This window comes from Scyliorhinus canicula, chromosome 14 (assembly GCF_902713615.1).
Source record: "Scyliorhinus canicula chromosome 14, sScyCan1.1, whole genome shotgun sequence".
In the NCBI taxonomy this organism is placed as follows: Eukaryota; Metazoa; Chordata; class Chondrichthyes; order Carcharhiniformes; family Scyliorhinidae; genus Scyliorhinus; species Scyliorhinus canicula.
This window is the reverse complement of record NC_052159.1, coordinates 133,028,373-133,042,322: the sequence shown is the minus strand read 5'-3', so window position 1 is coordinate 133,042,322 and position 13,950 is coordinate 133,028,373. Positions and strand designations below refer to the sequence as shown.

General features: G+C 47.4%; 1 protein-coding gene across 1 annotated transcript in view; it reads left to right on the top strand.

Annotated features, from left to right (window-relative positions):
- The window catches only part of LOC119977851, a 77,649-nt gene extending 77,023 nt beyond the window's left edge, over nucleotides 1-626 (top strand). The window contains exon 5 of the mRNA XM_038819101.1: nucleotides 224-626. Within this exon, the coding sequence (XP_038675029.1) occupies nucleotides 224-472 (249 nt within the window). The 3' untranslated portion in view covers nucleotides 473-626. The remainder of the gene's footprint in view (nucleotides 1-223) is intronic.
- The last annotated feature ends 13,324 nt before the right edge of the window (nucleotides 627-13,950 follow it).

The window sequence follows — 13,950 nt, the reverse complement described above, 5'->3', positions numbered from 1 at the left end:
AGGGCAATTTTGGATACTAAGGGCAATTTATCATGGCCAATCCACATAACCCGCACATCTTTGGACTGTGGGAGGAAACCGGAGCATCCGGAGGAAACCCACGCACACACGGGGAGGATGTGCAGACTCCGCACAGACAGTGACCCAAGCCGGAATCGAACCTGGGACCCTGGAGCTGTGAAGCGATTGTGCTATCCACAAGGCTACCGTGCTGCCCCCTTATCTGGGAGAACTGACCTTCAACATGAACAGAACTCCAGATAACAGGCTGTGCTGTCTACCATTAAGCCAGAGGCAGCAGAAAGAATTATGGCCCCATCAAACCTGCCAACTGCTGGAACTACAGATACCGTGCCTCACGACTGACTCATTCTACCTGCCTTCCCCCGACATGAGGTCTTTATCTAGAATGACAGAACCTTCTACAATGAGTCATCCTCCCCTCAGAAGGAACATTCCAGTTGACTTCTGATTCTAGACACTGGACATATGTAAAACCTAAACTTTCATTTTATTGTGGTCGTGCCCTGAACCCTGTTCCTTTTCCTTATCCCCATTTATTGCGTGAGTGTAAAAGGGATGGATGTTGTAAAAACACTCTTGCATGTGTGTGTGTGTGTGTGTGTGTGTGTAAAAATAAACCAACTCTTTTATCTCCACCTTATCTTGAGTTTGCTGTGCAAGTTATGAATAGAGGATTGAAACATTTCCAAAATTAAGTGTTGGGGAAAATGAACCTCCATTTATAAAGGGAGAAAACAGAATTTAAAAAAACACCTTTCTGTTTAGACACCTTCAGGGCAGTTTAAATTCCCGTACCAGCCTCCCCGAACAGGCGCCGGAATGTGGCGACTAGGGGCTTTTCACAGTAACTTTATTGAAGCCTACTCGTGACAATAAGCGATTTTCATTTTCAATTCATTTTCAAATTGACCCACCTCCTGTCCGTGACAAGATGATTTCAGCTCTGAGGCAGTGTAAAGTTATAACTTCTCTGGAGACACTGCTGTAAAATCAAAGTCTTTCTTTTAAAACTATCTGAATACTGTAGCAATGAAGGCACAATCAAATTTAATAGGCACGGCTCAGTATTTAGATGGAGAGAGAAAAATCAAGAGGCTTCCCTCACTCAACAGCTGCTGATGTTCTGCTTCAAACTCATACTCCAAACGCACACAAAGCGTTTGGTTGACTTTTCTCCAACTGCCAGTTTTTTAAAAATGTTTTTTCAAATGATAACTCAATTAGATCATCTGGAGAGCTAAAATTGGAAAGAAAATAAAGGTTCTTTGACTAAACAATTAACATTTAAATGGTTCATTGTTGAATTTTATGGATGCCTCCATTGACATCTTTGATAGAGGTTTGATAGAGACGTTTAAAATCTGGACCGAGCAGAGAGGGAGAAACAATTTCTACTCGTAAAAGGATCAAGAATGAAAGGGCAGAGATTTAATGTGATTTTCAAAAGAAGCAAATTATAAAATCCCTAGAGTACAGAAAGAAGCCATTTGGCCCATCGAGTCGGCACCGATCCTTAGAAAGGCCAACCACCTACGTCCTACCCTCTGCCCTGTAACCTCACTCTAAGGGACAATTTAGCAAGTCCAATCCAACTAACCTGCATATCTTGGGACTGTGGGAGGAAACCGGAGCACCCAGAGGAAACCCACGCAGACAACGTGCAAACTCAACACAAAGAGTCACCCAAGGTCGGAATCGAACTAGGGTCGCTGGTGCTGTGAGACAGAAGCGCTCTTGGAGCTTTTTTTCACATAATGAATGGTTCAAGTCTGGAATGCACTACCTGGAAATGTGATGGGGGCAGTTTCAATTGAGGTATTAAATAATGACTTGAATCAAAATAATGTGTTGGGGTATGGGGAGAAGGCAGGGGAATGACACTACACCATTTTAGAGAGTTTGGAGAGTTGGTCCAAACACAATGGACCAAAGGGCCTCCTTTCACGCTGTAACAGTTCTGTGATTCTGTGATCTTTGATAAGGCAGGAAGAGGGTGGTTTACAAATACCCAGTGAAGCTACTGTCTGTAATGAAACTCCTAGACTAGTAGTGTAGTGATGCAATTAGATTTGGCCATGTTTCTGCAGATTTGAAATCAGTTTAGTCTGTCTCAAATACAATATGTCATTTTAAAATTCAAATACTTGACATAAGCATGCCTTCAGAAGGCCTGTATTCCTCTCCAACTAAGAAACCAACAAGTCTTTTCCGAAAATGCCACGCTTTGTTTTGTTCTATCAACCCTGCTGGTAATCTGTTTTCTAATTCTATCACTCTGTTTCGTAAAATTAACATTAAGCTGTATCGTTTGATCCATAAATCTCGTCCTGTATTGAAGAACTTTCCTGTATCTAAATTATCCATATCCATGAAAACACTGAAATTGTTTCTAATTTCCCTCTTCTTACCCTCCTCTTGTCCAAAAGGACGTTTCCAGATTCCACAATCTTATGTTCTGACCCCCCACAGTTCAGGAATTGACTTCATAGCATCTCCTGCAGCTCAGAGTGGAATGAAGAAAGCAATATCGCTGAAGGCTAACACTTCACCAAGGCCAGATACTATTTGAAAACTGCAACAAGTTTTCTATATCAATGACAGACTCATGGCCCAGTAAATGTTTACCATTTTTTGAAGAATTCTCATGTTTCTGATGCCTTCCCTCTCGGGTACAGATAAATTGACTTTCTGAAATTATACAAAAATATGATTGATATCTTGAACTACAAAGGGTTCAATAATTCATCAATCGACGTAACAAATAACTACATGTGTTACAGTCCTATGAAAGAATGGAGAATTTGACAGTGAAAGGCTTTGAAGAAATTTTGATCACAAGTCTCTTAAGTAACTTGGCCAAGATTTCCTCTGTGTACTCTCTGTAACTGCATCACAAAGCAATTCTTTACAAATGGATTTACTGATCGCGCACAAGGGAGAACATTCCTTCCCGAGGACGTGACTGTCTTCCTCAAAAGCATATACATTTGGGTTTTTTAGGGGCTCAGATTATCTAAAACAAGTCACAGTTCCACCTGAAAATCAATTGAAAAAACATGTAATATTTGTGGAAAATATATTTTTCCACTTTTCCGACATCATGATTTGATGTTTTTTGCTGAGACATAATGGAGTGACTTTGATTGTCACAGCAGGAAAATGTTCCTACTTAGAATCACATGAAGCCAACACATGTCAGTGTGAACAATTTTGGCAAAAGAACTGAGATAGACTCGATGAAGAGAAGCATTTTTAATTTCAGTTTGGAAAATCTACAACACTGTTGTAGCTGTATCTAGTGTTCCGTTGTTGCAGAAATGTACACTTAATCTGCCCTGAATTTATTTATATTGCTACAGTCAGCATTCAAAGGGAGTAACTGCTTAGGTCACACAAAGGAATTTGCACCAGAAATCCACCACACAGATTGGCTATAAAATCTGAACAAAGTGTTGCGTGTTCGAGTTCTACGGCTAACATATCGAGGGTAGGGTAGAGTGGCGGGGGAGAAAGTGGAGGAAACATGAACTGTTTCACTGATTCCAACTGTTACATTGAATCGTAAAATTCTTCACCATTCCCAGCGGCTTGTTCCCCATTCATTATTAATAAAGATCTGCTTGATCTAATATAGCCAATAGTGATGCAACCATCTATTTTATTTTACTTCTGTATATGTCAAATTATATTTCTGGGAGAAGACTACTTTCCTGTGACACAGTTGTCACTTGGTGACCCTAAATCAAAGGTTGCTGAGCTGCATTTTTTTTTTATGTTTAAAGCTGATCTGGCAAGCATTGTTAGGCCAAATAGAGCCTGCAGTAAATAAACTTGTGTAAAAAGTGATTGAGATTGTTATTATTGTCATGTGAGAGTACCTTTAAGAAATGAGTGCTTAAGAAATGTACCTTTAAGAAATGGGTGCTTATCAGTGATGTCAGAGTGTGAGTGGAGCTGGGCTGTCTGTCAGCTTTTTACTTTCGTTTTCGGCTGTTTGCTGCAGGGTGTGTTTTAGTTCCGTTTTCAGTGTTGGAACTGAAGCCAGAAACAGCAGCTGTACTGCTGTTCTCTCCGCCATGAAAAGACTATCCCTTGATCATTTGGTGAATTCAGACTTATAAATGTTTTCAGTAGAGACTTTAACCTGATGTGCTTCTGTTAAAGGTTTTGTTTTTAAGTCGTATGGATGTTAAAAGGAAAGTTTAAAGGATTACTTAGTGTTGTAGTCTTTGGGGGTTATATTTGAATAAATGGTTGCTAAGATGTTCACTGCATGTTTTAGAAAGGTTAACTTGAGTTCATAGAATAAACATTGTTTTGCTTTAAAAAATGCTTTTCCATTTCTGCTGTACCACTTCTGTAGAGTGGGCAGTGTGCTCCCCATACCACAATCTATTGAAAGTTGTGGGTCAGGTGAACTCCATGATACACTTTGGGGTTCTCTTAACCCTGGCCCATAACATTATTCTATGTGTGAATTGGGGTCGATAAATACAGGCTTTACATTAATGTAAAAGGGAAATACTGCAAATGCTGGAAATCGGAAATAAAAACAGAGAATGCTGGGAAAAAAACTCAGCAGGTGTGGCAGCGGCTGTGGAAAGAGAAATGGAGTTAATGTTTCAATTCTGTAGGACTCTTCTTCAGGGCTGAAGAGAAGTAGAAATGTGATGGGTTTTGTACTGTTAAGGAAAGAAGTTGGAGCATGTGGAGCAAATGGCAATATCAGGGGTCCATGTTCAGAAGTTGTTGAACTTAATATTAAGTCTGAAAGGCTGTAAAGTGCCTAATCGGAAGATGAGGTGCTGTTACCCCAGCTTATGTTGGACATGAGCTCTGACCTCCATTTTGATATATTTTTCCAAACCCCTCCCCCTACAAGGGCAGATTGTAACTTGTTCTCATGTTTTCCTTTCAGAGAGCGCTGGCTGTTTTCTGCGGTTGACACGTTCTACTCATTGAGCTTTATGCCGCTATTAACACAGTCTTAGTCTTTAACACTATCATTACCACTCCTTTGGTCCTGCTTCCATGACAATTTGTCACAATCTCTCCCAAGCTTCAGCTTGTCCTTGACTTTCCAATTTGCTCCACATGCACTCGGCTCTCTCTTCAGTAACATGGGCAGCACGGTGGCGGAGTGGATTAACACTGCAGTCTCACGGCGCCGAGGTCCCAGATTAGATCCCGGCTCTGGGTCACTGTCCATGTGGAGTTTGCACATTCTCCCCATGTTTGCGTGGGTTTCGCCCCCACAACCCAATGATGTGCAAGGTAGGTGGATTGAACACGCTAAATTTCCCCTTAATTGGAAAAAATGAATTGGGTACTCTAAATTTATGGGGCAGCACGGTAGCACAAGTGGCGAGCACTGTCTGTGCGGAGTCTGCACGTTCTCCCCGTGTCTGCGTGAGTTTCCTCCGGGTGCTCTGGTTTCCTCCCACAGTCCAAAGATGTGCAGGTTAGGTGGATTGGCCAGCGCAGAGAAGAACCACCCTGCAGCCATCTGCTACGAAGCCATCGCGGAGCCGCCCCAGCATCTCCGACCATGCCGACTACCTACAACCCAGCGCGGTCACCCTGGATCGGTCACGACCCAAGCACCTCCGGAGCTCTATGATGACCGTCCAGGTAAATGGGCACGAGACGCCTTCCCTTTCCAACTCCGGGAGCACAGACAGCTTCATTCACCCAGACATGGTAAGACGCTGCTCGCTCACAATTTTCCCGGCGCACCAAACCATCTCCCTCGCCTCTGGGTCGCACTCGGTGCAAATCCGAGGGTGCACTACCACAACCTTAGCAATACAGGGCGCCGAGTACGCCAATTGTAAATTATATGTGCTCCCAGACCTCTGCGCTCCTCTCCTATTGGGACTAGATTTCCAATGCAACCTCAGGAGCCTAACCCTGAAGTTCGGGGGCCCCTACCCCCACTCGCCATATGCAGCCTCGAGACCCTAAAAGTCGACCCTCCCCCACTCTTCGCAAACCTCACCGCTGACTGCAAACCAGTCGCCACCAGAAGCAGGCGGTGTAGCATACAGGACAGGACTTTTATCAGGTCCGAGGTCCAGCGACTCTTACAGGAGGGAATCATCAAGGCCAGCAATAGCCCCTGGAGAGCTCAGGTGGTGGTCGTCAAGACCGGGGAAAAGAACCGGATGGTTGTAGATTACTGCCAAACCATAAACCGGTCCATGCAACTCGATGCGTACCCCCATCCCCGGATTGCAGACATAGTAAACCAGATCACACACTACCGAGTGTTCTCCACGGTGGATCTGAAGTCTGCATACCACCAGCTCCCAATCCGCCCGGAGGACCGCCACTACACGGCTTCTGAGGCAGACGACCACCTTTTCCACTTCCTCCGGGTCCCCTTTGGCGTCACGAACGGGGTTTCGGTGTTCCAAAGAACAATGGACCGAATGGTGGACCATTACGGGCTGCGGGCCACATTTCCGTACTTGGACAATGTCCCCATCTGCGGCCACGATCAGCAGGACCACGACGCCAACCTCCACAGATTTCTCCAAACCGCCCAAACCCGAAACCTCACGTACAACAAGGAGAAATGCGTTTTCCGCAAAACCAGACGAGCCATCCTCGGCTATGTCGTGGAAAACTGGGTTCTAGGACCCGACCCTGACCGTATGCGCCCCCTCCTGCAACTTCCCCTCCCCCACTGCCCCAAGGCCCTGAAGAGGTGCCTCGGATTCTTTCATATTATGGCCAGTGGGCCCCCAATTATGTGAACAAAGCCCGCCCACTAATCACGGCCACCATCTTCCCACTGGCAACTGAGGCCCACCAGGCCTTCAGCTGCATCAAGGTGGACATCGTCAAAGCCACGATGTGCACAGTGGACAAGTCCGTCCCCTTCCAGGTGGAGAGCGACGCATGAGAGGTCGCTCTTGCCGCTACCCTCAAGCAAGCAGGCAGACTGATAGCGTTTTTTTCGCGCACCCTCACCATCTCTGAAATTCACACTCCTCAGTCAAGAAGGAGGCCCAAGCCATCGTGGAAGCCGTATGGCACTGGAGGCACTACCTCGCTGGTAGGAGGTTTACCCTCGTCACCGACCAATGGTCGGTAGCCTTCATGTTCGACAATACGCAGTGGGGCAAAATCAAGAACGATAAGATCTTGAGGTGGCGGATCGAACTCTCTGCCGATAATTATGATATAGTATATCGTCCTGGGCAGCTCAACGAACCCCCAGATGCCCTGTCTTGCGGCACATGCGCCAGCGCGCAAGATGACCGACAACGGGCTATCCACGATGACCTCTGCCACCCAAGGGTCACCCGGCTTATCCACTATATCAAGGCCCGCAATCTGCCCTACTCCACCAAGGAAGTCAGAGCCATGACCAGGGACTGCTAGATCTGTGTGGAGTATAAACCGCACTTCTATCGACCAGATAAGGTCCACCTGGTAAAGCATCCCGGCCCTTTGAGCACCTCAGTATTGATTTCAAAGGGCCCCTCTCCTCCAATAACCGCAAACATATTTCCTCAATATAATTGATGAGTTCTCCCGCTTCCCCTTTGCAATCCCTTGCCCCGACATGACCACGTCCACCGTCATTAAAGCCCTAATAGTGTCTTCACCCTGTTTGGTTTCCCCAATTATGCCCACAGTGACCGGGGCTCGTCGTTCATGAGCGGCGAACTGCGTCAGTACCTGCTCATTAAGGGCATCGCCTCGAGCAGGACTACCAGTTATAGCCCCAGGGGAAACAGGCAGGTGGAGAGGGAGAACGCGACGGTCTGGAAGACTGTCCTACTGACCCTGCGGTCCAGGCATCTCCCAGTTTCTCACTGGCAGGAGGTCCTCCCCGTTGCGCTCCACTCTATTAGGTCTCTACTTTGCACGGCCACAAACGAGACCCCCTCATGACCGCCTATTTGTTTCCCCCAGGAGATCCACCTCAGTGGCCTCGCTTCCATCCTGGCTGAAGACACCGGGGCTAGTCCTACTCAGATTGCACGTCAGGAGCCATAAGGCCGATCCTCTGGGAGAGAGGGTCCAGCTCCTACACTCCAACCCCCAGTATGCTTATATCGAACACCCCGATGGCCGACAGGATACGGTCTCCCTCCGGGACCTGGCGCCCGCCGGTTCCACCACCACCGCCCCTCCACCATATCCCGCTCACCCTACCATTTTTTAAATTTTTTATTTAGAGTACCCAATTATTTTTTTCAATTAAGGGGCAATTTAGCGTGGCCAATCCACCTATCCTGCACATCTTTGGGTTGTGGGGATGAAACCCACGCAGACACGGGGAGAATGTGCAAACTCCTCATGGACAGTGACCCAGAGCCAGGATTCGAACCCGGGTCCTCAGCGCCGCAGGCAGCAATGCTAACCACTGTGCCACCATGCTGCCCCCCGCCCAACCTACTATGACCAGCGCCCCGCCCCTATATGGCTCCCGTGCTCCATCTTGCCCGCCATCCCCCCTTCACCGATCCACAGGAATGAAACTCCAGAAGAGACGCTCCCGGAGTCCACGTCTGTACCCGCCCCGGCGCCCTCACCCTCCAGCACGGACGAGTTCGACACCCGGGTCAGTAACAACGCCAGAGCTTCGGCTATCACAGCGCACAATCTGTGCGCTGGTACTGGCTGAACTTATGAACCGGTCACCCCCTCCGGACTTCATTTTTGTAACGGGGTGAATGTGGTGAATGTATTATACCAATAATTCACCATTGTTTTTGTGCTATGCTGTTGCCCTTGTGGACTTCTCCAATGGGCCATTGTATGGCATTATCCATATGGGAACATGTTGGGGCATGTATGGGCTCCACCCATGCCTCCCCCCTTGAAGGGAGGTATAAAGAACAGTTGACCTGTAGGCGGTTCTCATTATTGGTTCATCACAGGCAGGCACTGTCCTAAGTTGATTAAAGCCACGGTTTACTTCTACTCATGTCTCGAGTGAATTGATGGTCGCATCAGCCATTTCTTGCATTGATCTGATAGGGCAGTTGGGACTTAAGTTTAACACCTCATTAAAAACGCAGCACTCCTTCGCTGCTGCACCAAAGTGCTAGCCTAGACTGTGTCCGTAAATCTTTAAGGTAAGGGGCGTGAAAGCAAGGATACGAGCTCTGAGCCAAGGCTAACACTTCATGCTTCAAGCAAACCTAACATGGTTCCAGCAGCGGGGGCGGGGGAAAGGAGGGGGTGCGGGGGGCTCAGTATTGCCTGTCAGTGGGATCTTCTGGTCCCGCTGATGTCTATACCATTTTGCGTGGCTTGCCTGTCCCACCACCTGGGGGGGGGGGGGGGGGGCATCACCTTCGGTTGGACAGGGAGATCCTGCTGGTGGGAAGGGTCAGAAAATTACGCATTGTTTTTGGGCATTTCTCTTCTGAATGGCAAACGTTTCACACCTGTCATTGGCTTATCAAATCTCGGCCTATCTTGGCCTTCACTCATCCTATCACTCGCTATATTTTCAATATCCCTTTATCTCGCCCAACTTTCTATTCACATTGACCTTTTCCAAATTTGTTGTAGTCAAATGAATACCTTCTTGCTCATTGTCTAACTGTGGACAGAGATATTTTAATACTATTAACTTTTTCTCCCTTTCATTTACAATTTGCGAGGTTCGCTTTGCATCATTTTCTCTCCCTTTTATTAGTTGTATCAAGTTAATGACTTTCATGGGCAAACTCGAAGTCAACCTGAGTAATAAAACTACTGCAATTTCCTGCAGCACTAAATTAAATGGAGCATGATTATACTGACAAAGTCATAAACATGAACAGTCATCAAGTTCTTCTCCATAATGAGAGGTTAGCATCCATTGAGTGGTGTCATTTTAATTTTCATAGATAATCTACTTCCAGCATTCTTAAATCCCACAATCCTAAATGTGCAAGGGGTTTCATTGCAAATGAATTGATGTTTATATGGCTTTTCAAAAACTATGGTATCAGTGAGTCACAATATCATCTCAGTTCCAAACCTGATACATTCATGGATTTTCATCAATCTTACATGACTTAATTGTTAACCAGAGACTGGCACCTCAGTAAAAATGTTAGCTGAGCTCCACTTATTAACAACGCTCCCGCGGCCTGATCAGTTCCCTGTAAGAACACTATTCAAGACGTCCTATGCTGCTCTTGCTCAAGTATTTGCTTTGTTTGGCCCTTTCTTCCGCACTGTAACCCATCACTGTTTGCTGATTTGTCAATGTACTCTGCCGATTATTCTTTTTTTGTCTACTATGTACGTACTGTGTATGTTCCCTTGGCCACAGAAAAATACTTTTCATTTTACTTCGGGACATGTGACAATAAGTCAAATCAAATCAGATTCACTGGCATATTAAATTGTCAACAGGTATCTCAAGATCAGTTTGAGGTGCATATTTTGTTTCAAATTATTTGTCCACGAAAGTGAAATATCAAATTTATATTGTTTGAAACTATTCTAAATTGAACTCGTTTTATACTGGTACATGGAACTAATACAAGGTATCTTGGATAATATTTGAATGATGTCCAAAATTTCAAATGTGATGAGAGAAACAGCGCACAATTCAACCACCATCTTACTCCCGGCGTGGACTGTGTGCATCAGTTAAATAGCCCGAGAGGTCGAAATCGGGATCCACATGGGCGCAAATCGGTTTGAGGTTTTACCAGCCATCTGCCAGTGGCAGGTTCCAGATCCCGCCCAAACATGGCAAGAAAAGCATTGACACCAATTAAGACCAATCTCTAATTCATTAGCAAGATGCAAGTTCAATCCAATGGCCTTCTGGGAACTAATCCCCAGCAAGAGGTCACTCGGCCGCCATTTAGCACTCCTTTTTAAAAAACGTGAAGCTAGCGCAATGGCTGCTGAGGGTATCCAGTCCAGGAGCATGGATACTGCTGCCCCAGTGCTCTGGAGGGGGTGGGTGGGCACACAGGGGGATGTGTCGGTTCGGGGGGGTGGGGGTTGCCCCTGGGTTGGAGGGGTGAGGGGTTAGCATCTGTGGGGGGGGGGGGGTCTAAACGTTATCATCCAATATTGTGTATATGCATAACAGGGGCAACTACAGTTGCTGCTTGCCTGGCCCACCAAACACTTCCAGTACAGAGCCCTATTCTGGTTATATGGTCACTTCAGGTGCCTTTGGCTGTGAGCAGCCTGTAGCTACACAGCTGAAGGCAAATCCTAATATGGAATTGGCTTTGTTAGTTATTGGCTTTGTTAGTTATTATGAGTCACATCTCCCATGTGCAGTCTCGTGGGTACATATGCCATGTCTCAGACGAGTGTTATTGCGCAGTATTCCAATCAAACTGTGAGGCCTGGACACTTTGCCTGAACCCTGAGGGTGTCAGCACCACAGAGGCAGCAGCCAACAATCAAACACCCGAGCCCGGGCTTCAGCACTGGGGATACCCCCACGGCAGAGGGTGTGTGTGTCAATCAGGACGGGGGGGGGGGGGGTGGTACCTGGCTCAGTCCCTCTAATATCCCCATTACGGGCCAGGGGTCTGGGGTCTAGGGGCTCCTGCTGTGGCTGGGGGTGAGTGCGCAGACCGGGGTTCTCCAGCACAAATGGCTCGATGGATGGCACTCTGAGAGAAGGCAGGACATATAAAGATGGGGAAGGCTTGGGGGATATGAGGGTCCTGGGGTCGAAGCCCTAATTGATTGTTGGTCTCCCTCCTTCTCCAATTCCTCACAGATACCACGATGGATGTTGTCGACCCCATAGCAGAAGACCTCGTAGTGCTGATGGTAGCCCAGGTGGCCAGCTGTTGGACAAGATGGGTGGCACGTTAGCAGTGGGTGGCACGGTAGCACAGTAGTTAGCATAGTTGCTTCGCAGCTCCAGGGTCCCAGATTTGATTCCCGGCTTGGGTCAATGTCTGTGTGGAGTCTGCACGATCTCCCCGTGTCTACGTGGGTTTCCTCCGGGTCCTCCCGCTTCCTCCCACAATCCAAAGATGGGCAGGCTAGGTGGATCGGCAGTGCTAAATTTCCCTCAGTGTCCAAAAAGGTTAGCTGGAGTTACTGGGTTACAGGAATAGGGTGGAGGTGTGGGCTTGGGTGGGCTTCTCTTTCCAAGGGCCAGTGCAGACTCGATGGGCCGAATGGCCTCCTTCTGCACGGTAAATTCTATGATTTTATGACAGCAGCATCGATGCAGGCCAGAGGCGACACCCTATGTGAAGGGGGCCGAACATTGCAGAGCTGGAAGCCCATCAGGCTGAGAAGGGACCCAGAGGGTTGATGCCAGTGACAGCCCAAAGTGTACAAGCATCGTTGATTGTATGAGGATATGACGGATACATGTGTCGCAGGAGGCTCCACCTCAACAAGGAGATGGTGCAGCCCCTGAGTGTTGGCCAGAAGATTAATATTATAGGCTAAATTTGCATGCAGGGGTACAAGGAGGGCATTGTGAATTGTATGCCTGGTGAATTAGGGGGTTCTTTGGCAGGTGGCATGTGTGGGTAGTACACCTGGACATGAGGAGGCTGTGCTGGTGGGTGCCAGGCTGTGCTGGGGCACAAGTGCAGTGCTTGGATGTGGGGTGAGTGCAAGCTGCCAGTCGCTAGGGTCAGAGGTCAGGTGTGTGGCAATCAGGACTGATTCCAGAGGGACAGTGTTAACTTATCCTTGTGGCCCGTTGGAAGTTGTTGGTCTTCTTCCTGCACTGTCCAGCAATCCTCCTGGTCACGTTGCACAAACTGACAGTTGCTGGCGCTGCCACTGCCTCTCAGGCGGCATTAGTGGCCCTGTAGCTGGTTCTCTGACCCCCCTCGGGGGAACAGGGTGTCCGTCTCACATCCACGGCATCAAGAAGCCTGGCCTGGTCAGCATCCCCGAAGCGTGGATCAGGTCTCCGTGGTGCCATGCTTGTGCACTGACTGGGGGTGACATGGGGGGGGGGACGGCATTTAAAAGTTGCTCCCTTGTTAGCACAGCAGCTCCCTTAGTTAGAATAGTTGCTTCACAGCTCCAGGGTCCCAGGTTCGATTCCTGGCTTGGGTCACTGTGCGGAGACTGCACGTTCTCCCCGGTCCTGTGTGGGTTTCCTCCGGGTGCTCCGGTTTCCTCCCACAGTCCAATGATGGGCAGGTTAGGTGGATTGGCAATGCTAAATTGCCCTTGGTGTCCAAAAAGATTAGGTGGAGTTACTGGGTTATGGGGATAAGGTGGAGGTTTGGGGTGTTCTTTCCAAGGGGCGGTGCAGACTCGATGGGCTGAATGGCCTTCTTCTGCCATGTAAATCCTATGTCTATGTCTGGGGAGCTGCCGGATGCGAGTTTGCCAAATCAGCGGGACAGGCAGTACCAGCATGAAACTCATGGGGACTCATTTTCGGTACAAAGTACCGGTAAATATAGGCCGCGATCTCGCCGGCCCAGCTATCTGGAAACACACAGGAATCTGCGCATGAAAGTACACTTCGAACTTTTCCCATTAGATTGCCCCCAGAGTTCGTTTCAAGCCAAACATGATTCTGTTTTGGAACAAAATTTGGTTTTATTACAGCAATAGTCAGCCTACCACAAATATTACAATTAAGCTGACTTCAAGGTCAAGGAACAATAAGATTGGAGGGCACTGATTTGGCAAGATTTACCCATGTTCCATCTCAGAATATCCAAGCAATTAAATCAGTCTGCAATCGAGAACAACGACAATAACATAGCTCCTTTAATCTGTTTAGTGGATTATATACTGTGAATCCATGCATCCGAATTCAGAGCTTTGAATTACGATGACTGAATAATTTCCATTTGGTTTTGCTGCACGGCATTATTTAATTTGCTACGATTTTTACTCTGTGTTTTGAGGTTTGCATCCTGAACCTCCCCACAAGTCAATTACATAGCAAGGCATTCCAGGTCACTGCGTCGGGTGGGGAGGTGAGGGGTGGGGAAGTGG